The sequence below is a fragment of the Protobothrops mucrosquamatus genome, unplaced genomic scaffold (assembly GCF_001527695.2).
Source record: "Protobothrops mucrosquamatus isolate PMUCROS unplaced genomic scaffold, P.Mucros_1.0 scaffold594, whole genome shotgun sequence".
Classification (NCBI taxonomy): Eukaryota; Metazoa; Chordata; class Lepidosauria; order Squamata; family Viperidae; genus Protobothrops; species Protobothrops mucrosquamatus.
The window spans coordinates 608608-633441 of record NW_015386893.1 but is presented as its reverse complement, the minus strand read 5'-3'; the positions used below and the strand labels follow the sequence as shown (position 1 = coordinate 633441).

The window sequence follows — 24834 nt, the reverse complement described above, 5'->3', positions numbered from 1 at the left end:
AGATTCTAGATATCTCCATTCCCAGTATTGCTCCCATGGCATTGAAATATGTGTAGTGGCGTGGAATAGACATACAGTACAGCTTTTTGATTGTGACCCAGGGTTAGAAAATGCATGATTTGTAAGCTATATTCTGCTTCCCAGTTTATGATCCTTGTATTGATTAAAGTTCAGAATTTATTGTTTTACGCAGAAGAAAGTCATACTTTTAAATCTTCAGGTCCTGGAGTAGCTGTTCTCAGTAAATCTGAATATTGGAGCAATGATGTGAAACATAGATGAACCCATCTTTAACTCTGATGAGTGTGCTTGATTTTACTCAGTGGGATTCCTTCCATGTAAAGACCAGAAGCTGCGATGGCAGGAAGCCAGAATGTTTTGCAGCTGATAACATGAACTTCAGAGCAAAGAGGAGGAGGAAGAATGCATTTTAAAAATTTTACAATAGGTGTTGAAAGGATTGTTTAAATATTCTGTGCTGTTTTTGCTTTGTAATACTGTAAATATACTGTCGTTTCCAACATATGGAAAGTGAGCTCTTTATTTTTGTTCTCATACATTGAAAATCCCCAGTATTTTTTTCTTTCTAAGCATTTAATACTTTTATAAATGTGTGTGTTTTGTCACTTCCACTCTTTTATGTGTTTGTTTCTGTTATCTTATTTGTGTTGTGCTTCCTTTTGTGATTTACATGTGCAAATATCTGCACCATCTGCATTAATTAGCAAATATAGCTGTTAATGTGCTGTGTTATGCATATATATTACGCTCTAAAGACCGTTTCTAATACCTATAATTTAGACATTAAGCATTCTTGATTGGAACTGATGAATATGCAGAAGCAATCGTTGATCACTTACTTAAGTTTACTTAGGTTGTGTCCATCTAATCAGTATACAGTACATATGACAATAATATTTTTAAATTAATAATATATGCAACCTTGGACATCTTTTTCATTATTAGCAAGAAATGAAATGATCATAGAAGAATTTCAGTTAGTTAAGACGTACATAAAAGAACTTCAAGTTAATTAAAATCTTCATTTTATGTATATTGTAAGACAGGATTGGAAAAAAAAAGTTGTTTGTAACTAACTCAGATTTATTCTGATTGCTGCAATAGGCTTAGAATGTAAAACCAGAACTGAAGCAGATATTGTATTGCTGGTGGATGGTTCTTGGAGCATTGGTCGAGCAAATTTTAAAACAGTCCGGAGCTTTATTGCTAGCATTGTTCAAGTATTTGATATTGGTCCAGACAAAGTGCAAGTCGGTAAGTTTTGAAGTGAATTGGAATATTTTGAGTTATGCTATTGTAAGACAATTTATAATTACACTACATTTTCTCCCCAGCTCTTGCACAGTATAGTGGAGATCCAAGAACAGAATGGAACCTCAATGCCCATTCAACTAAACAGAGTTTATTGGACGCTGTGGCCAATTTGCCATATAAAGGAGGCAACACCCTAACAGGTGTGTGTGTGTGTGTGTGTGTGTGTATCTCACCTTTATTATTCTTAACAAATAACTTGAGCAGCATACATATCCAATACACCTTCTTTCTCCTTCTGTTTTCCTCAAAACAACAAGGTGGGGTTGTGAGGTGGGGTTGAGCTGACAGAAAATGACTGGCCAAAGTCACCCAGCTGGCTTTCATGGTTAAGGCAGAATTTGAACTCACAGTCTCCTGCTTTCCAGACTGGTGCCTTAACCACTAGACCAAATTGGCTCTCTATTTTGCTATTGATTTTTTCAGCATACATTATACTGGGAAAAAACGACTCACAAAATTAGTAGTACTGTATCACTGTGAGTAGTACTGTATCACTGTGCCTTTGGTAGTCTAGCCCTCACATTTCCTATCCTATGAAAGAAACTATCTTGATCTACAGTGACTCCCAAGTAGGAGTGAGAGACTTTGGTAATTGTATTGGAGGTTTTGCTGGTTCTGTTGCGAATTGGCCAGGAACAGATATCTGGCAACCTTTAGTCTCACAAGAATAGAATTATTGTTCTAATAAAAGGAAAGTATAAAAGGCCTCCAAGAACCGATCTACTAGTAAATTAGGCTATAATATTTTTGGAGGTTTACTTTCTGAGCATAAAAAAGGCCAATAAATATTGAGTTCCTCATTTTATATATGCCTATGTGTGATTTCAGGAATGGCTTTGAGCTTCATCTTAAGAAACAATTTTAAGACTGAAGCTGGCTTGAGGCCTGGAGCTAAAAAAATCGCTGTCCTCATTACTGATGGCAAGTCACAGGATGACATAAATATTCCATCAGACAGACTGAAGGAACAGGGAGTGGAGATCTTTGCTATCGGTGAGTATCAGGTGAAGAGGAAATCAAATATAGAAAGGGTTTGGAATATAATTTTGCTCATATCTAGATGATTACTTAAATAATCACTTAAAATGTATTATCTTGTGGTTTTTAAGGTATTAAAAATGCGGATGTGAATGAACTGAAGCAGATTGCAAGTGATCCGGATGACACCCATGCTTTCAATGTTGAAGATTTCAACCTTCTGGTTAACATTGTTGATAGTGTCACTGATAATTTGTGCAATAGCGTGAAAGGATCAGGTATGTTACCCCTCAGAATTTTATTTTGTGCTTAAGAAAAAGTTGTCTGCTTAATTTCTCTTGGAATGTGGTCAAGCAGAGTTTCTGAACAAGATATCCATATCTCTGGTCTACGTAGGAATGCAGTTCTTTTCATATTTGTTTTCTCTTGCCATGCAATGTCTATACCCTTATGTATTTCATATATGCATAGGGAAATAACACATATTAAAATGTGCAATCACTGAATGATTTTTATTAGGATGCCTTGTCTCATTAGAATCATAGAGTTGAAATGGAAGATTAAGGCTGTTAAGGCCAATATGATGCTTAATTCTTGTTTTCACACCCTAAAGCAGTGATGGCGAACCTTTTAGAGACCGAGTGCCCAAACTGCAACCCAAAACCCACTTATGCATTGTCGGGTGCCGGGTGGGTGTGGCCCATTGGGTGGGTGTGGCCCATTGGGTGGGCGTGGCTGCAGTGGTAATGGCAGACTGGGTGGGACTAAAAAGTTCAATCAATTCCAACTTTGCAAGATCTTTTTTTTTCCGTGAGAAGTTGAAATTGACTGATTGATTGAACCTTTTTTTTTTTTTGCACACGGCGGCAGAGGCCTAAAGCGAAAAGGTTTTATAAAACCCAGCTGAAGGCCTAGGACTGGGGCAACAGCACGTGTGCCCACAGAGAGGGCTTTGAGTGCCACCTCTGGCACCCGTGCCATAGGTTCGCCACCACTGCCCTAAAGCATTTTGACGGGTTCAGTTTCTGTTTGAATATATCCAGCAAAGGGGACATTGTTACCAGTTTTCCAGATTTGCTCAGATTTTCTCTCATTGTGCGCAGTTTGTTTTCCTGTAACTTCTGTTATGAATGTGGTTCAGATACAGCTCCATTCACTACATAAATGGCTTTAATATTGAAATAATAAATAAAGTGTTCTTATGTGCTTAAGAAAAAGCATCTTTATATATTTTGTTGCTTCAATTATGATTCATCTCTAGCAAATCTTCTTATCATCAAGACTTCCTTACTGTAAATTCCATTTGTTTCTTGTCCCAACAGGTGATTTGTCTCTGCCACCCACCAATCTAGTTACTTCTGAAGTGACCCCTCTTTCGTTCAGAGTGTCTTGGACTGCACCCACTGAGAGTGTGGATAGATACAGAGTTGAATATTATCCTGCCCGAGGAGGCACACCACAGGAGGTCAGATGTGGAGACAGATTATTTTATTTCTTATTTTAGGGGGGATATTTTTGCTTAGTTTAGATTCCTAAATTCCACTGTTTCTGACTAAATCATATGGTGAATATATGCATGCATGGGTGGCTGATAGGTAAGCCTTAAACTATTCTCAAAGCACTTGAGCAAAATGTTTCCTTGTTACATAGTACCAAATTAAACACAGAAAGGCAATAAGTGATATCTTATTGATACTGGTTCAGAATGGCTGGGACTGCTGGGCTGATTGGGTGCTGGAAGAAGAGATACACTGTACTTTATAGCAAGGATGGTCAACTGTGGCTAACTTTACGATCCGTGGGCTTCATCTCGCAGAATTCCTGAGCCCGCATTAGTACCGTATTACTCAATACTAATAACAATAGCAATGGATGTCTCGCTTGGAGTAGAGTCCTCATACTGTATTGCTTAACCAGTCCAATCAAGTAAGGGTTGGTATTAAACAGAAGGGATTGATTAGTTATAGGCATTAATTTAATGCTTATTTTCCCAATAGTGTGGTTGTGTTTAAGCTGATCCTCAGGCTAGTGCTAGTACTGGAACTGATTATACAAAAATAATGTCTCCCATGTGGCAACCAGGCAGTTTGCATCCTACCATAATTGTCTGGATGCCATAACATCCAGAATACTTAGGAGCATTAACACAGGCTTTTTAACCATTTGCAAATAATAGACATGATCAGAAGAAGCCCCAGGAGGGGAGGGGAGGAAGGAAAAACTCTGTAGCTGAAGAGAAGTTATATACTGTAGTAACAGAGCTTTTACTGCATATAAAAATTATCTCTTTTTCCCTTTCCTATTTTTGTATATATGCTTACTATATGATATATTTATTACTATAGTTTTGTATGTTGCAATTTTATAAATATATATGTGTACATGACAGTTTATAGTATTAAAAATTCGACTCTTGGGGATATTCATGATTAAAAGGTCGAACACCAAGAGTAAAAAGTACAAAAGAGTTAAAATTTATTGGGCCAAGCTTTCGCCGGAAACGTCCGGCATCATCAGGGCCATGATACAGCAATATGGGAGGAGCCATGATACAGCAATATGTGTACATATATATTCATATTCCGATATTTGGAGCCACAGTTGGTTGGTTTCTTAGTGCAGTATGTATTTGAAACAGCCCCTAAACCCTCACATACAGAGAGATGGTAGCCAATTTATATACTGTACATATAGTACACTTTTCTGCTGTCTTCTGTGATTGCATATTCCAGATAGATTTCAGCCTTGATGCAGTGAAACTTACTGTAAGGATGTTAAGAGTTACACACCCTAATTTTCCAAATAATTCATATTTTACAGCTTTTGGCATCACATACTGTATATACTATTACATCTGCTATAGGGACAACTTAAGTTCTGTTTTAAATTATTTAGTACCTGAACTAAGATAACTATGTATATTTTACATTTATTTGTGAAATATGTTCAATTATATCTGTTTTTGTTTTATTTATTTTTATTCAGGTCTTTGTAAGTCGTTCGGACACTACTACTGTCCTCACTGGCCTCAAGCCTGAAACAGAATATGTTGTGAATGTATTTTCTATTGTAGAAGGAACCAGTAGTGAACCATTAAAAGGGACTGAAACAACATGTAAGTGAATATTCCAAAATAATAGACATACTGAATAATTGTTAGTGCATACAAATAATATTAATAAAATGTATGGCAAACGGCCTTTACTTTTTGTTTGATAAGTGACTGGCCTTAGATAGTGCAGGATATTGAAACTGGCCCAAAGGTGCTTTTTCCAAAAGGCAACTGGACTTTGGTTATTTCTTTCCTTTGAAAATGTTTTGCTCCTCATCCAAGAAGCTTCTTTAGTTCCAGTTTCTTGGATGAGAAGCAAAACATTTTCAAAGGAAAAAAACTAAGGAAGTCCCGTTGCCTTCGGGAAAAACCCCTTTGGGACAACCATGACCTGGGTGATCGAGAATCTCCATAGATGATATTGAAGCTGGTATGTAAAGGTTGCCTACTGATTTCACATTGCAGTCCTCTGAATTCTTCCCAAGAGACCTGGATATGACTGATGGGGTGAGGAATGGAGATGTTTTAGTACTTTTCTCACTGCGTTTCAAGTGTTGCGCTTGCTGCATCCCCAAGACAGAGTTGATAGAATGTCCATAGACATCTGGGAAACTGATGGCTTTCAGAAGAATAACTCTGGATAGTCAACCAGAAACCATCTTTGTGACATTCTAGGGATCACATGGGGCTGTTGCTACTGCACCACCTTCCCTGCTATATAGCAGCTCCCCTATTTGAGCTGCTTGACACTGGCTATGTTGCTTGTGGAGCTTCCCAAACTTATGATCTTTGGGAACTTTCAACTGCCTTCACTGATGCCATCCAGTCTGAGATGGATCAGGATCTGGTTCCAGATTTGTATAGAATACTGAAGTGGCACTTGAGAGTTATTTCTGGCACGTTTGGTGGTCTCTCGCTCTCTCAGTGGCTGTCAGCTCGGGGTTGGGAGGAGGGGACAGGCTTGCAGTGGATCTCCTCCTTCATCTGAGGCTGGTTGCAGTCTATGTTCTTGGGAGGGGGAGTAGATAGACACGTGAGAGGCATCAGATGTGATGTGCATTAGTGTTTTGCTTTGAAATGTTTGTTTGTGGCTTTCAACCAGATGTTAACTGCCTAGAGATGTATTGCACTTTGGGTGGTGCACATACAGTAAATTGAATGAAAGAATGAATGAATATATATAAACCATAAATAAGCCACGTAGTTGTTTTTTTTTTTAAGAAATCATAACCTCCTAACATGTGTCCTTGTCTTAGTTAAAAAGAGTCCAGGATTTAAAACAAGAAATACTGGAACTCTAATATCTGTAATATATTAAGCAAAAAAAGAATTTGCCTATTGTTGCTCAGACCATAGAACGGAGAGTGACTTATAAAAAACATTGCATAAAAGGTAAGAATCAGTCACATGAAGCAATTGCTTAATAAAATTGACTCTTCGTAGGTTTTTTTGACATTATTTATCGACCTGATCCTTAACCAGGAGTGGAATATTCAATTTGATAATTTATTCCCAAAGGAGTGCTATATCTTTTAGTAGGGACCTATGCGATAGTTACCTACCAAGCTAGAAACGGGTCACTGGCCCTACGCCAGAGGAAGGATGAGTCATCTGGATTCTGCTGCCTGGCCTTCATGAAGCTACTCAATCTTCCTCTTCCCCCATGGATTTTTTCCCCCTGTGGTTTCCAAACCATTTGAATAAGTATCACCAACAATTTAAGCCTGAATTTTATTTATTTTTGTAGTTGGAAAGTTTGAGGGTTATAGGATGAAATGGATGTTTTTAGCATTATCAACCCTTCTAAGGTGGGCTAAACAAAATTGGCCCTGCCCACTTCGATGAGATCATGATGCTACTAGGCATGAGACAAAAAACGCTTCTGAGAACTTTGTTTGTTTGTTTTTTAAATCCTGCTGGTCACAAGAAAATTGGTAATCTTACATTAGAAGCTTCAGGTTATTTAATATCTACCTTGTTCACACAAATCTTAGCAAATAGCAAAATCTGCATGGGTATCAGTGGATGTGACTGTGCTTGAATTGGTTGGTCACAGTGTTGCAGTCCTTCATTATCCCAGTATAATAAGTAAAAAGGTCCAACAATCTCTCCTTCAATGTTCTGTTTCCCAAACCAGAAAGAAGTGAAATGACCAATGTTTGGGAGATAAAGGGGGAAATAAGTATGTTGATGTGAGTAGCTGAAGTGAATATTTATGCTTTTCACAGTGTCAATCCCTTTGGTGAGGAGCCTGAATGCTTATGATGTCACTTCAAGGACAATGCGTGTGCGGTGGGAACCTGTAAAAGGAGCTACTGGTTACATGTTATTATATGAGCCTGTCAATGCCACAATACCAGCAACTGAAAAAGAGGTAACAACAAGAGAGGGTGGGGGGAGGGAGGGGAGAGAGAGAGAGAGAGAAGATACGTGTATTTACTCCCATATACCCAAACAATGAGATATAATTTGCCTTTTACAGTATAAAATCAAATGCATCAACAGGTGCACTGTATAGTATGGCAAAAGCCAGGAAACTGTAAATTTATTTATTTATTTATAAAAATTATAAGCCGCCCATCTTACCTCAAGGTAACTCTGGGCAATAAATGTTTTTTAAGAAAACATTTTTAAACATTTTGTTTTTTATTTTGATATTTTTCCTCTTTCCTTTATTTCTTCTAGATGCGGGTAGGAGCATCAGTGAATGATGTACAGCTGGTTGACTTGATCCCAAATACTGAGTACACTTTAACAGTTCATTCAACTTTTGGTGACCTCATTAGTGATCCACTCACTACTCAGGAAGTCACATGTAGGAATAATACCATTTGTTGAAATATTTTGTCTGTTGCTTTAGTGATTAGTGAGATTCTATAAGCGGAGGGCTGTGTTAGCCCGTGGTAGCCAAAAATCAAAAACTTTGTACCTTTTAAGAAAACTATTTAGATTGAAAAAGTGCTACCCAACTCCTTTTTACATATATCTGCAGTATAATTACTGCCAGTTGTAAGCACTTACCCCACTGTCCCATTGCTCTGGTAGGATTGTACTTCCTAGATACCTCAGCTAGCATGGATTATTATTTGGTGACTTAAACTTAAAGGGTTAGGGTAGCTTTTCGTGAAAAGATACTGACATGAAGTATTTTGAAAGCATGAATGTTAGGCTTGAACATCAATCATTGGTATTCTTTTTCTAGTAACAGCTGGGATTTACAGTATATAGCTATTTTTCATGGATAGTATAGATTTTGGGAAGTATTTTCCCCAGAAAATTGAAAGATAATGGCCTTATTATATATAATGTTACCTACTTGAATGGTAACAATGAGGATATGATTTTCAAAACCTTTGTCTTCATCTGCAGTTCTGTACAACAGTTTTGAAATTAAAAATTTTAAATTAATGAATTAATAATGGTGTATTAATTTAATAATTAAATTCAGAGTAGGATAGGTTGGCTATATGTTATTTATTTACTTATTTATTTATTGATTGATTGATTGATTGATTGATTGATTGATTGATTGATTGATTTAGAAGAATATTATCTAAGAACTTGGGCAATACTATGTTTATTTTTCAGTACCTTTAAGCGGAGCAAAAAGACTAAGGCTAAGTGATGTCACTCACAGCAACATGAAAGTCAATTGGGATCACGCTCCAGGAAAAGTTCGTAATTACATAGTGAAATATAAAGCAGCTGGAGAAGATGATGTAAAAGAGGTAAATCTGTGTGTAAAAATAAATTAAATATTAAATCAGGATCATTTTATAAGTATTGTTAAGAAATAAACAGGAGCCAAAGTCCATGATCTGTAAAATTAAGATCAAATGATTTTAGTTCCTTTGACTTTAATAATACTGTGATTATACTGTATGATGAGCAGGATCTTATTATTACAAGCAAAATGTACATCTTAATTGGATGATATGTAAACCTGCATAGCAAAAAAAGAGGGGGCTTTTAAAATATTTTTTTTAAATCAGAACATTAGCATAGAGATGGATAATCAGGCTGTATAAAAAATAGACAATATTTGGTTTTATACTGATTCAGTCATTTAGAAAAGATTGTAATAGAAACAGGGAGAATAACCACAGTGAAAACTTGATTTGCCACATCTTGATGCAATGGAAATGGTTTTGTCATGCAACAAATCAAATTCATTGTGATTTATGGTATTCACATAAAATGACATGTTGAGAATAATGTAATTTTTCTCATGTGCATGATGACATCATCACACATGGAAATATATTGTGAGGGCCATAGCATCTCTTTGAATCAACTCAGGATTTGAATGAATGTGATGCTCACCCCAGATATCAGAATATTAGTTTGAACAGCTACAAACGGCAGACTATCCTTGCACTTCTCAAACAGATTGAATAAAGAAAGTGCCACATGTTTTAAGTTGATCGTTGGAGAAGTGTAGAATTTTATTCTTTCAACATCTGAAAGAATCCCAGATAAAATACACAGTTTAATGTCTGATAATGTAACTCATTTGAAAATAAACATATTGCTTAGTTAAATCCAGGTGTTATTATTAATAATATATTATTAATAATAATATATTAGAATTCTAATATATTAGAAATAGTTGTAAACTTTCTACTGCCTGGGAAAAATAAGTCTCAAGAAAGAAATCTGGCTACTTTGTTTATTCAGGTGAAAGTGGATCCATCCCAGACCAGCACGTCTCTTCCTGATCTTTTTTCAAAAACACTCTACCACGTAGAACTTGCTGCAGAATATGATGATGGGCTCTCTGTGCCAGTAGCAGCAGAAGCCACCACTTGTAAGTCAATGCTGTTACTTAATGGGCTTCTTCAGATTCTCATACAAGTGTGTGGCCTGAAATATGGTTTTATAGGATGTTAGGATATTGTAGCGTTATTAGTTAAAACAGATGGCTAGAGTTGTGTGTTGCATTTGTGTACCTTTGTGTAAGAGTATCAGTGCTTTGATGATATTTCTATCAAGGGGCTCATCTGTTCCTTGGCTGATATGTTAAGAAAGAAGCAGTATATCCAGATACAAATATAAAAATCATAATGATCTTTGAAGCAGCTATAGCCTTTTAAAAGCATGGCACCACAATCTGAAGTGCATCATTAACAGATCTCTGCATGCCTAATAACTGTCCATGACCACCCAAAGTCAGGACTTTTTTTTTTTTTTGTATGGCTCAACAGCTGCTTTTCTTTCCTTTCCTTTCCTTTCTTTTTTCTTTTTTGCAGGATATGGGTTTGCAACCACAAGAAAAAAAAATCTACAAAAGAAATTGTTCTCTTTGCATTCTTTCTTTTGCTCTTCTTTTGTGTGATCTGGCTACCACATTTATTAATCCACTGGGTTAATTGGCAGATTTGGGTAATTAGGCAGATGTATCCCTTTTCTTTTAAGGTTGTGTGTTCCATACCATAAAAAGTGTGATATTTCAATGTGCGTTAGTTTTACATTGAAATTACACTTCTTCCTGTGAGTAACTGCTGCTTTCAAGTAATTTTCAAGGGTAGCCCCAGGTAGAGCATGTTGCAATGCTTAGTTTATGTATTCTCTCAATATTTTTAATGAAAGCTGGACAGTATTGGTACCTTGAGTTGTGTTTGGAAGCTGTCTAGGGCAATATTGTTGTTTCTTGTCACCACATGGGAATCCTGACTATGGACTTTGTGAAATCAGAACTCTTTAGTGCCTTCAGTGGACTGAGCATTTATTTCCACTGCTGTAAAGTTCAGTGGGTGAGTTAATAATAAAATGATGAAAGTCATTGGAAATTGGGTGATGTAGTTTTTGTGGAGATAATGTGTGGTTTTGGTTGGCTGAATTAATGTGTAGATGATTCCTATGTGACAATACTATGAAAAGGGTTTTCTTTGTAAATATAAGGTTATCATCCAACAACGAAAGCTTCATTGCTTCATTACGTTCGATAGTCCCACTTCTGAAGTCATACATAGACTCCATATCTGATTAAAATAAGTAAAATTATCTTAAATCATTGAAATGATGCCTCTTTCATTTTATTGATACTGGGTAGGCTTCTTCTTATTCCATCCAGAAAGGTTGAAAAATTGTTATCAGGAGTATGGGTGGCATATTTCAATCTTAAGCCTAAAGATACATACTTTGAAAAATTAAGATTATTTTGATCTTTGAAAAATTAGGCTTCCTTCACTGCTTCACCTGAACAGTATTGCAATTGTGTTATCAGCCCACCATGTTCTAATTAGTATCTTTTATGTCACACTGCTTCCAGTTAAGCAATATAAGAGCATCCCTACTGGGTCATAGTAGTTTTCTACAATAGCTGTACAGATGACCCTGGGAGACCCACAAACAGGTCTTCTAGTTTATTACTACAAAAAGACTTTGTCTTTCATTCAACTCTATGACAATTAAATCACTTCTGCAATCCTCAATTAGCCTTTCTCTTTGTTAAAAATATTGAAATAGAGCTTTGAAACTTAACTTGTTGATCATCATCTTTAAAGCGCACCATGGCATTGGACCTGGCTACCTCCGAGACCGCCTTCTGCCACAGATTACCTCCCACCGGCCGATACGCTCCCACAGAGAGGCCCTCCTCAGGGTGCCGTCAACCAGACAGTGTCGGCTGGCGACACCCAGGGGGAGAGCCTTCTCTGTCGGAGCACCCACCCTCTGGAACGAGCTGCCCCCAGAGATCCGGGTTATTCCGGATCTCCCCTCCTTCCGCCGCGCCCTCAAGACTTGGTTATTTCAGCGGGCAGGACTGGCCTAGGGGTATTTTAATTGGTTTTAACAAAATTTTAGTAGAAGCGGCCTATTTAAATATTTATTTTTAATCATTTTTAAATTTTGTATGGTATTGTATTATTGTTTTTAAACTGGCTGTAAGCCGCCCTGAGTCCTCCGGGAGAAGGGCGGGGTATAAATTTAATAAAATGAAAAGAAAATGAAAATGAAACTTGTTAAGTCTTTCCCAGCATTCATGGGCCTGAACTTGCCAGGTGTAAGTATTAGCCATAGCAACATTCGATACATATGAAGCTTTATAAAAAGTGAAGATTGTTCTAAGTGGGGAAATTATTGTGTATATTCCCATGTTGTTACACACAAAACAAAAAGGTCTTACTCAGTAAATTTTTGTATCTAGTGATTTAGTATATACAGTATGCATAGACTTTTCTTCTCTCTTCCCCACTCTACAGTACCTGTACCAGCACCGCTCAATTTGAGAACAGATCAAGTCACCACAACTAGTTTCAGAGGGACTTGGGATCATGGAGCACCTGATGTAGCTCTCTACCGAGTAATGTGGGGGCCTTATGGTGAACGTGAAAAACAGGAGGTAGGAATTTTTGGATTCTAGAAAATGAGTACATTCAACAAGTGTGGAAGTGTTAATCCAGTGATTATATGAAATTTAAGCAGTTACATTTACTCATAATTAAAATCTGAGATGCCTATGCCTATGTGCTATGGATATTCTCTTGGTTACTATCGTGTAAGGCTTCCTCCTAAACCTGATTTTAAAAGATATTTAATTGAAAGATAAACAAAGGGGAACCTATTGTGCTACAAAATAAAGTATCAACCTCCAGCCTCATCTAGAGAGGATGATTGGGAGCAATCTTACCTCTTCTGGTAAGAAGATGTCTTGTGATGGTCACTCCCATCGTGGTAACCATTTTACAGATAAGCAGGCTCCATTGCAAACATTTCTGAGGGCATTTCTGATATGTTTTCAAAATTCTAGAGGTGCCCATCAGCCCCAAAAGATGGACCCTTAAAGGTAATTAATGTTTGTCAGAATGATGGAGAATGCATTTGTAGCTAAGGAATATCAAGAAACCTGATTTTTCCCCCTCTCCTTTTTCCAATATGTGAGGCTACAAGAATAGAATCTTGATTTCTGGGCAGTAATGGCTCTTCTTGAATCTCTCTTTGATCTTGATCTGCAATTTAGGGTCTGTTCCTTATTTCATCCTTCTGAATAATACCATTATTCATGTAGAGATAAAGGCCAATGGTGGTGATGGTTTTATTGAAAATGTTGGTTTATGGTGTATTTTCTGGAGTGGTTCCTTCCCATCGCATATAGAGTCCCTCTTTGAGGGAGATGGGTGGTTTAGATAGATAGATAGATAGATAGATAGATAGATAGATAGATAGATAGATAGATAGATAGATAGATAGATAGATAGATAGATAGATAGATTTAATTGTACCTCTTGAAGATGAATGGATTGGTAATGTAAAATTACATACGCGTGTGTGTGAGTGAGAGAGATGGGGGGGGGGGAGACAGATTGACTCTGGGTAGTTTTAAAACCCACCACACATGGCACCCAAGGATAAACAATAACCTCACTTACTGAAAAACTCAGTAAATAACAATGCAAATGCCTGGAGAAACAACCAGGTTCTCTAGTGCCTTGAGAAAGGCTAACGGTTGCATATCTTCTAGGATATACTTTATCATATTAAAAATGTTCACGATTGATACATGAATTGCTTGGTATGTAACCTCTTCTATTTTTTTCTTCTTTTTCCTCAATAATTCTTGAAGACAATTCTAAATGGTGATGAAAATACGCAACTTTTTGAAAATCTTATCCCAGACACATTGTATGACATCTCAGTTACTGCAATTTATCCTGATGAATCAGAGAGTGATGAATTGATTGGGAGTGAACGTACATGTAAGCAATTTTGAAATATCTTAATTAATTAGTAATATAGGATGACAAAAGGGCACAGGCTTCACACCCACTTAATCTCTGTTGTATTTTTCTTTACAGTGCCCATTGTGCCTATAACAACACCAGGTAGGTGCTTCACTTCATAACTAGCATGTTGCAAAAATAGGACTAGTAGAAAATAATAGGAAAGATAGCAAATAGATATCCCTGGAAAATATTACATAGACACACACAGTATATATATAATTTATCTTACATGCTCAATGAGCATCTTGAGGCATCACTGAATTATTGAATACTGTGTTTGCATCATAGATCTCTCATGCTATGAATCCTGAATAATACGCATCATGGATCTTGTCCAACATTTTTGACCTTGACTATCATCCTCACTTCCTCCATGCATTCAAATGAAATTCCCTTCACCTGCACCCCATTTTATCCTTATAGGAATCATATGAAATAGATTAGATTAAGAGTTAGTTGCTGACCTAGAGTCACATAGTTGATACATTGCATGTCTGTCATTTTTTGGTTCCCCAGTGCAGTCTGGCACGGTAGTATTTTATAAATATTACTTGGTATATATTGTGAAGGTACAAATGTTTAAAATCCAAATTTTAGACAGTTACATTTCATTTTAAATAAAAAACCAATTTAATTTAAAATATTAAAAATATTTTTCTCAGACATGAGGACATAGTGTTCATATGATAGTATGGTTGTACTGCACATTTATTTTTTATAAGATTCTGGCTCAGCAACTGTTTTAATAATTTCCTACCAGTACCAACGAGTCCCCCACGGAATCTCCAGGTATATAATGCAACATCCAATAGCTTGACTGTCAAGTGGGATCCTGCCATTGGACGTGTGCAACGTTACAGGATCAATTACCGACCTGCTACGGGTGATGGTCCTGAACTTTCGGTAATTAATTCTCCAGAGGAAAAGCATTCTCTGTTAAAAAAAAAAAGTTTTTTAATTTTAACATTATAGGTTTTAACATTCTGCATGATGAGGTGAAATGAATTTGCTTCCTCTGTTACAATGAAGAAATATTGACTGTTAGATAAAAAATTACCTCAGTGTAGAATTTTACTTGAGAGAGAGGGAGAGAAAAGTTGCAGGATGACACTTCTAGCTATGCTTCAAAAAATGCAAGATTTCTAAGATAGGCTAAGCTCACCCATAGAGAAAAACACATGTATCTGGATGTTGATTGTGAACTATCATAACTATATACAGTTAATTTTGCTGCATGTCCTCGCAATTGGATTTTGATGAAATTTCATGTCATATTATCTATCGTTTTGTCCATAATAAAAGCTGAACAAAGGCCCTGGGATCAATGAGTCAGTTATGAATTGTGATGATGAAAAAAATGGCAATTATGTAATGATGTGACTTTGAATACATGTGGTTTTGCAGGTTTTGCACTGTGATATCATGCTACACGTTTGTCCTATTCTTCCCCTTTTCCCTACAAATTCCTATGCCGGGGAGCTATAGCTAATAGCTTTTAATTAATCAGACACATAAGCATTCTCATGTTTATGTTTTCTAACTGATATGCAGAATTAAAACAAATGTTTTATTTTAAAACACTCTTGCATTGACTGATGTCTTGTCATTCTTGTGTCTGACAAATAACCAGACAATTAAAAATGTCCACCTAACATGTTATAAAATGTTTAATGAAATAGTTGCAGTACTATCATTCTGAGCAAGAAACCTGAACCCTGAATCTGTACACATGCAAGATGTACTTCTTTTTCTAAACTCTGTTTAGTTTGTTGCCTTGCTATTTTTTCACGTCATTCCATTGTATTCAAGTCCACAGTAGGAGGAAGCAAGAACAGCATCGTGCTTCAGAAGCTGCGGCCTGACACCCCTTACCGCATTACAGTTTCTTCGATTTATGCAGAAGGGGACGGAGGACAAATATCAGGAAAGGGCAAGACCAGTAAGTGAAACTATCCTGAGCATTTTGTTTTTCACTGAAACGGAATCACAGAAGAGATTTTTAAAAGATTGGGGAAGTTGGCAGGTTTTGGAGTTCATTGTCATATGACCCTCGGTCACTTTTTTTAAAAAATGCCACATTATCAACTTCTAAACAACTTTTTTCTGTTTAGTTTGTTGCCTTGCTATTTTCCATGTCATTCCATTGTATTCAAGTCCACGGTAGGATTCAAAGTAGGATTTGTTTTGAATCAGTACAGGTAGTCCTCCAGTTAGGGCAGGGGTGTCAAACTTGCTGGCCCACGGGCTGGATGCGTCACGAGGAAACCGTGCCCACCTCATTGCCGGCAATGAGGGAAAAGTTCCGATACATCACGTGACCTCATGTGATGTCATGAGTTTGACATAATGGATCCTAGGGTCAGAAGTCGCAACAAACATTAAATGAACTGCCTCAAATACCAGCCATCCTTGCTCTCCCTACTGCATTTGTTAAATGAATGCACGGGGTCGTAAAGTGGTGCTCGGGTGGGGGAGATCCTGAGAGGCCTTGTGCAGACACTAGCCCACCTGCCTTAGGCCTCCCAAGGCCTCCCCCAGCCCGAGGTACCCCACGTTCTCCTCCCCACCCCTCGGGTGCCTCACATGCCAGCCCTTGCACAGCTGGCTGTCTTGGCAGTGAGAAACAATGGAGAAGGAATATGCTGGGTGCGACTGCCTTTCATAATTCTGCTCCTGCCCTTTCTCCTTCCAAGCTTCCCTGCCTTTCTGAGGCAAAAAAAGGACCAGTTTCCTAGCCTTTCAGGGCTTCCTGCCCCTGCCTGCTGTAGGATCTACCTAGGACTTGCCTTTAAGTTCTAGCTGGGTCCTTCAGATAATAGGACAGTTGGGAGGATGCAAACCTCTCCTGACTGTTGTTAGGCTTTGGGGAGGCCAGCTCCTGCATGCAAAGGCAGCAGCTTCAGGACCAGCTTTCCAAAACCTTTCCCTTGCTTAACCTCCTCCCTTCCCCAGAAGCCCACATTGCTTCAATAAACAGAAAAGAAAAAGCTGGGAGGGATGGACTTGTTGACTTCACCCCCTTCCCCCATTATACGCTAAAACTAAATTCCCTGTTTTTGCTCTCCAATCTCTTATCTCTTTAAAAAAAAACCTTTTCCTGACTCCAGGCTGAAGAGTAGAGGAACCGAGCAAGCCAGGAGAGAAAATCTTTCTGCAGCTTTTCCCCTTGAACTAGAAGAAAAAATAAATAAAAATAAAACATCTCTGAACGTTTAGCAGAGTAGAGACTTGTGCAATAAAATGGCAGATGCTGGGTCTTTGCAAAGCTTTTTTTGCTGTTCATCTGACTGTCTGTAGGACATGCATGTCAAACTGCCGGCCCACTGGCCGGATGCGTCACGCTGAAACCGTGCCTACCCCCTCGCCGGCAATGGGAAAAAAGTTGCGATAATTTGTGCGACGTCGTGTGACATTGCGAGTTTGACATGCCTGCTGTAGGATCTACCTAGGACTTTGCCTTTAAGTCCTAGCTGGGTCCTTCAGATAATAGGACAGCAAAATAGCTTTGCAAACACCCAGCGTGGGGCTGAATTGTTTCAGCAGCTCCTCAAGGCACTGCAGCTGCTGTAACTTTGAAACAGGATCATATGTAGTTTTGGAGTACCTGTAGTTACTTTGAACAGTCGTTAAATAGTCTACCATTTCTTGAGAACTACCTGTATTTAATACTTAGAATTTCTTTCTGTAGCTTTCATTTCTTTCCATGGTATATATGTGTGAGGGAGGGAGAGAAGGAGAGTCTAATATAAGTTTATTTCTTCCAGAAAATTTCTATTGAATGATAAGTGTACAATTCTTGACACAGTTATCGTGTAGCATCCAACTTTCTTTCTCTGAGATAGGGATTCTATTCCCTGGGCCCAAATCAGACTGAGGTGGTTCTTTATTTCACTTTGGATCACTGACAAATAACAAAAAAGCTGGATGGCTTCACCATAATTACACATGGCCTTTTAATGAACTTTTATCCTTTTCCCCTTTCCATCCATTTCTGTGCACTGCAATTTAGTTGTTTCCGTGCTCTGGACTTCTCTCTAGTGCTGGAATGCAGTTTTGGAAAAAAAACCTCAATCTTATGTAGTCAGCAGAGTATTACCCCATGAAAAAAGGCTGTTGGAGCCATAAAGATAAAGTCTACTTTCATTTCATTGTTGGAAAAACCCTTTGTGTTGACATTCTACAGCTTGCCCCTTAAAGGGTCATCGTTAAATATCAACACACATATATTAAAGTTCTGATTACTGAAATTATGAGTCCACCGCCTCCCCCATTTATCTCTTGAAAAGTGTGCTTTCATTAATGGTTTCCCAACTTTCTGAACTTTTCCAAGTATTTGGCTTGAATGAGAGAGGAACATATATATCAGAATTAAATGTGTTTAAACGCACTGGCCAAATGAGTTTTATTAGGAGAAATTACTGTGCATTTATATCTAAAAAGCTAGCAACTTTTACTTAATAGTGTTAATGAAGGATAGGTACATCTAACCCCACAAGAATGAGAATAATAGTTTAATAACCATTGCGTGATTAACGGGAGGGAAGCATCTTTATTAGTTTGGTTTTTAATTTGTCTTTAATAAAGTTCCCCCCCCCCCCGAATAGTCATCTAGTGAGATAAGTTAGTCTGAATCTACTTAATTAAAGGTTACATCATTCCACCTCTTCTTTTTGTCAGTGGAGAACAGGTTTTCCCACCCAATGAGGTTAATGGTTTCTAGAACATGAGAGCTTAGTTATATCATAAATAGTACAGTTGGATGGCTATTGAGTAGTGAAGTTCCTCAGCCGTCCTTAAGCTTCAGAAATAAAGCAGTAGCAGTAATAGTAGCAGCAGCAGTAGCAAAGCAATAGCAGAGAATTGTATTGCAATAAATTGCATTTTAAAATTTTCTTTGGATTAAAAAAAAATAAGTTTAGGTTGTCCATGCAATGCATTTAAAAATGAACAGCTGAAGTGGACACGGCAGCCATTCAAGTGTCAGTTTTATGCCAGCTTACATAACTAGGGCAACACTTCATTATATCAATTTATATAGATACCCCTCTCACAACTGTGACATGCTTCATATTTAATGTATAGAACTTTGATTTATAGTAATGCATATCTGTATTTAATAGTTCTTTCTGTCTTATACTTTTCAATAACTTCAGAACCTCTCAACACCGTAAGGAATCTTAGAGTTTATGATCCAACCACTAGCACGTTGAATGTACGATGGGATCATGCGGAAGGAAATCCTCGTCAGTACAAGGTGTATTATACACCCGTGGCAGGAGGAACAGAGGAAATGGTAATTGTTTTGTGTGCATATTTTGTACCTGTGTAGTTTTCTGTACACTTGCTTGGAGGCTTTTCAAAATGATGTTCCACTGAATTTGGGGACTCTGCTTATGGAGCACTCACCACTGATGAAAAATTCCCCTGGGATTTTAGATTTGAATAAAATAAGAGGAGAATTTTAATGAACGTGAAGGTTATCTTTTACATTCATAGGGAAAGTGGTTTAAGAACAACCATGAAATTTCCAATTACATGTCCTGTTTTAAACTTTTGACAGGTAACTTTGCCTGGGAATACAAACTATGCCGTTCTAAAGAATCTCCAGCCCGACACTCCACACAAAGTAACCGTTGTCCCTGTTTACTCAGAGGGTGATGGAGGCCGGGTGTCTGATACGGGGAAAACATGTAAGTAGAACTAGGAGGAGTTTTTCCCTCTTTCATCAAATGTTGGGACTTTGGGCCCCAATTAAGATAGAAGTAGGTAACTTGCTGATTGTACAGGGCCTAAGCTTACTGTACTTCATTATGCTATAGTACAAATCATTGACTTAATTTAGTAAGGTGACTTAAATTAGTAAGCTATTTTTGTAGATATTAGCCCGGGTTCCTATATAACCCTAAGCCTGAAGGTGGTGGCTTGCTTATTTTTGGCTTAGCTCCATGGCAAAACACATTTAAAACCAGTTGGTTGGTTAATGAATCCGGGTTGTTTTAATGATGAACTCTTTATAAGACTGAGCTCAGAACTATGATTTATGGTTACTTTACGAAAAATCTGTTTATACTCTGCCCCAAAAATCTAGGTATAGTAGGAAAAATACAGGGAAACATAACTGAAATTCACAAAAAGGTCATAATTAATCTGCTTGTTTGCAAGCTTATTTAATATATGAAAAAGTATTTTTGGGAGCTCTCTTCCAGAGCTGATCCTCAGTGATACCAAAATTATTACAATGGAACTTACTTTTAGTAGACTGGTAGGGATGGAAATGGGAAAGAGTATAGATTATTCCCCAGTGTCCAGTAAACTGAAGAGTAAGTCATTGTGGTGACATAAGTGACATTATTTAGGGAATGACATGCTTGTGCAACACAATGATGCCTACACAATATGTTCATGCAAATGACATAGACATTATTTACATAAATAACATAAAGTGCAACTGATATAATAGTTAACTCTTGTGATTATACTTCGTTCAGAGTCTACAAATAGGGAGATTTCTTTAAAAATGCAAATTTGTTTTATATGATGCAGTGATGAGGGGGACACCAAGAAACATCCAGATTTATAACCCAACAACAAACAGCCTTAATGTCCAGTGGGAGGCTGCACCAGGTCCAGTGCAGCAGTACAAAGTTGTCTATAATCCATTAGCTGCCACAACGCCATCAGAATCTGTAAGTAATTTAACACAATTATTTCTAAAGCAATCTCTGGTTGATGAAAAAGAAATAATGCATCCTATTCCACTGTAAATGTCTGAATGTTTCAAATGTCATATACAGGTAGTCCTTGACTTATGACCACAATTTAGCCCAAACTTTCCATTGTGAAGACAGTTGTTAAATGAGTTTTACCCCGTTTTATGGCTTTTCTTACCACAATTGTTAAGTGAATCACTAACGTTGTTGAGTTAGTAACACAGTTGTTAAGTGAATCTGGCTTCCCCTTTGACTTTGCTTGTTAGAGAGTCGCAAGAGATGATCACATGACCTGGGACACCACAACCATCATAAATACATGCCAGTTGCCAAGCATCTGAATATTGATCATGTGACCATAGGGATACTGTAATGGTCATAACTGTGAAAAACAATTATAAGTCACTTTTTTTTAAGTGCTGTTGTAACTTCAAACAGTCATTAAATGAATGGTTGTAAGTCAAGAATTATCTGTAGCGTAGACATTGTTCGGGACAGCTTCATAACTTGTATCAGTTTGTGGAGAAATGCTTCTGTACTTAGAACCAGTGCAGCGTAATAGTTAATTTTTTGGACTAGGAGTAAGAACATTGAGTTCAGGCTCACCCCCAATCATGGAAGCCCACTTCGTAACTTCCAGTATTAGATTTTCTGAGCTTTCAGTCCTTTACTTCGTTGATTCATGATCAAAGATAAAAAAAAATGCTCACAATGCATTGGGAGGAGGGGAAACAGGGTATAGGAAAAAGATAATAGTAAAAATTTAAAACCTCAGTATATTAGCAGATGTACTGTACAGATGTAAAAAAGTCAGGCCAAATATTGTAACAGCAACATTTTGACATTTTTAGACATTTCACAATTTGGGTAGGGGTTATGTAGATGTATAATCCCCAGGTCATGCGTTCCAAGTGAGAGTTGAGGTAGTTTTTCAGCTGTTAACTATCCCTGAAGAGACATTACTTAAGCAGTCTATTAAGCTGGTGAAGAATATTCAGCAGTTCACCATCAGTTACGGACAACATTTTCAGTATTGCTTTCGTTCTAGGTAATTATCCCAAGCAACACGCGCAACGTTTTACTGGAACGTCTGTCTCCTGATACTCCTTATTCAATAAATGTCGTTGCTTTGTATGCTGATGGAGAAGGGGATCCAAGTACAGGACAGGGAAGAACATGTAAGCAGAAAATCATGCACATTATTGCCCAACACTGATTGGTGTGAATTACTCCTTCCTACCTAGCTCTCTAAAAACGCTTTGGTTCTTATATTCTGCACTGGGCCTTACATGAATGTAGTTTACTCTGTTTCAGTGATTAGAAGTATTGAATGAACATATAAGAGGGAAACTTTGCATAGAAAAATTTGTTGTATTTAGTTCAATATGTCTCTGAATACTGGTTTAAAGTATATTCTTTAAACACTTAAAATGTCCCACTTTAAAGTATTCAGAGGAATTAAAGCCAGTTTTTATATTAAGGACTAAACTATGAATATCCAGAATTTGGTAAATGTTCACATACTTGTGGATTATCAGACACAGAGAGATACCCTAGTGAATACTGACAGCCAGGGCTTTTTTTTGTCATAGAACGCCCAGAACGGAGTTCTGGCACCTTTTTTGGATGGAACCTTGTAGGGTGGGCAAGGCGGGTTGTATGACGTGTGTGAGTTCCGGCACCTTTTTTTTTTTTTTAACAAAAAAAGCACTGCTGACAGCTATCTGTATATAATATCAGCATGCAGTTCATTGTGACTGAAAGTGACCTTCATGATTTCATCTTAGATTGTCAATAGTAACATGTTCAGATTGACATTTGGCCTTTAGTACAAATTTACAAAATATTTGCTATAATTAAAAATGTAAAACTTTAAATATTAGGATTTTATATTAGATGAGGTCAAGAGAGAGGCATCTTCATCCTCAAGGATGGTTTTGAGAGGAGAAATTTTGTCTGTTTAGGACTCCTTTTGAAACTCACAAGGATGATCTGCTCCAAATCTTACTCATATGGTTGGGATATGTAGATGATGGAGGAATGAAGAGGACAAGAAAGGGAGAAGGAAAGGAGACAGGTTGAGCTGTGATGGTGAATGGAGGCCATTTGGCTAGAGCGAGAGTATAATTCTGTTGAATTAAGCATGCTACAATGAAATAATGGGTAGAGTAGGATTAAAACTGGAGGAATTGTGGAGGAAGCAAGATGGAAATCACAATGATAGAGGAAGGATGTTTCTGGAGGAAAGAAAAATTATAATATAGAATGAGAAAGTTGATTTAATCATCCAATGAGATGAAAGTGCAATTTCAGAAAGCACAATTCTGTGTTTGGTCATTACAGAGGTAGACACACATTACTGGCTGTATCACTGACTATTTTATTTCAGTTAGTGGGAAATAAATAATGTCTAAATTTTCTATGAAGCTTATTTTATGAACATTCCACTATTTGTTGAGTTGGCCATTCCAGAGTGAGCATTTTTCCTATTTAGCTTGTAAAAGTTGAATAAGCATTGAATAAATTTATAATTCTCACTTGATGTTTTAATTTTTGTTTTGATAAATGCAATTATTTTAGTTGAATTATTTTAATGATAGTTTCTGAAGCCACGAACAGTTATATATTGAACATTCACCAGGATCATGAAGCCAGATTAACCCAAAGCTATTCTAGAAGGATATAGCAAATCAAAAATGTTCACAATTTTAAACTTACAAGGGCTCATAAGATTGGATTGCATAAATAAATGTTAGTAAGTTAACCACTTTGGAAAATTCTATTATTTATTTATTTATTATTATTTTTTGTTTGTTTGACAGCAGCTGTTTTCTACCTTGTTAAAGCAGTGAAGTTAAGAAAAGTAATTTTAGCTGCCCATGCTCGTAATTGCTCAGTATCCATACTGTTGATTCAAGATCTAGTTATCATCAAAAGCAGTGCATTTTTCAAACTGAGCATCATTTGAAAATTACTGAGTTAGAATCAGCCAGTGGAATTAATTGACGCACAAAGTCAATTAATGTTAATGTTAAGGATGTGCAAAATGTTCTGTGTACAGAACTTCTGGTTTCAGATGGGCTGTTGCCAAAAAAAACAAAAACAAACCCTGCTGTATGCGTGGAGTGGAACAGCTATTTTTTTTCCCAAGTAGGGAAAAAGCCAGGAAGGCTAAGAAGAGATTGAGAAGCAAGAGAAGAAATAATTGGGGGATTGGTGGGCAAATGAGAGATGCAGTGTTAGGAGCGGTTAAGTGGGTGAGGGGAAAGGTACCCCTTCTGGATTTTGTTTTATCCAAGTTTCAGTTCTTCCAAACTGGCTAATCCAAAATAGTTTTGGATCACAATCTCTAGAATGGAGTTATTTGTTCTGGATTAAAAAGACATAATTTCCCCATTTTGTCCATGCCCCTGTAAAGTATTTGCAGGTTCCATGGTTTAAGAAGATTACTACACTGAATTTATTTTATATTTAATGTTCATTTGTCTTAGTGCCTCGTAGTGGACCCAGGAACATAAGAGTATTTGATCCAACAACAAACAGTCTTTCTGTTCAGTGGGATCATGCAGATGGACCTGTGCAGCAATATAGAATTATATATAGTTCTATTTCTGGGGACCCCATAGATGAATATGTAAGTTCGTATTTTTTTAATATATGTAATTGTTGCTTTACTATTACTTTGCTGCTGCAAGGTAATGGTTGCATTAACTGTTAATTTCAGTGCCTTATTGTGTGAAAGTTGTTGAATGAAAAATGAAATGAAAAATACTATTTTCTCATTACATAATTACAGGTGGTCATGCCCTATATCCAAGACAAGGCTACTCAGTTATGTATAGACAATAATTTCTTGGAAGAAATACATAGAACTATTTGTTTAGTCTTTGTGTTCTCCAGTGAAACTAATTTTACAAATCTTAATAGTATTTCAAACTGCTTACTAAAAAGGGCAAAACTATTCCATCCTCTGAAATAAAACTATTAGAAATAGATCTTGCCCTATTGCAACCATTAGGCTAGACTCCATCAC

General features: G+C 37.1%; 1 protein-coding gene across 1 annotated transcript in view; it reads left to right on the top strand.

The window, feature by feature from the left end:
* The window catches only part of COL12A1 (collagen type XII alpha 1 chain), a 121833-nt gene that overhangs the window by 52978 nt on the left and 44021 nt on the right, over positions 1-24834 (top strand). The window contains exons 16-37 of the mRNA XM_029284440.1: positions 102-241; positions 1126-1275; positions 1356-1475; positions 2164-2328; positions 2445-2591; positions 3636-3778; positions 5299-5428; positions 7594-7739; positions 8051-8180; positions 8954-9093; positions 10043-10172; positions 12571-12710; positions 13932-14064; positions 14164-14190; positions 14852-14994; positions 15901-16030; positions 19245-19384; positions 19652-19781; positions 20635-20777; positions 21850-21979; positions 24293-24435; positions 24598-24727. Of these exons, the coding sequence (XP_029140273.1) occupies positions 102-241; positions 1126-1275; positions 1356-1475; positions 2164-2328; positions 2445-2591; positions 3636-3778; positions 5299-5428; positions 7594-7739; positions 8051-8180; positions 8954-9093; positions 10043-10172; positions 12571-12710; positions 13932-14064; positions 14164-14190; positions 14852-14994; positions 15901-16030; positions 19245-19384; positions 19652-19781; positions 20635-20777; positions 21850-21979; positions 24293-24435; positions 24598-24727 (2930 nt within the window). The remainder of the gene's footprint in view (positions 1-101; positions 242-1125; positions 1276-1355; positions 1476-2163; positions 2329-2444; positions 2592-3635; positions 3779-5298; positions 5429-7593; positions 7740-8050; positions 8181-8953; positions 9094-10042; positions 10173-12570; positions 12711-13931; positions 14065-14163; positions 14191-14851; positions 14995-15900; positions 16031-19244; positions 19385-19651; positions 19782-20634; positions 20778-21849; positions 21980-24292; positions 24436-24597; positions 24728-24834) is intronic.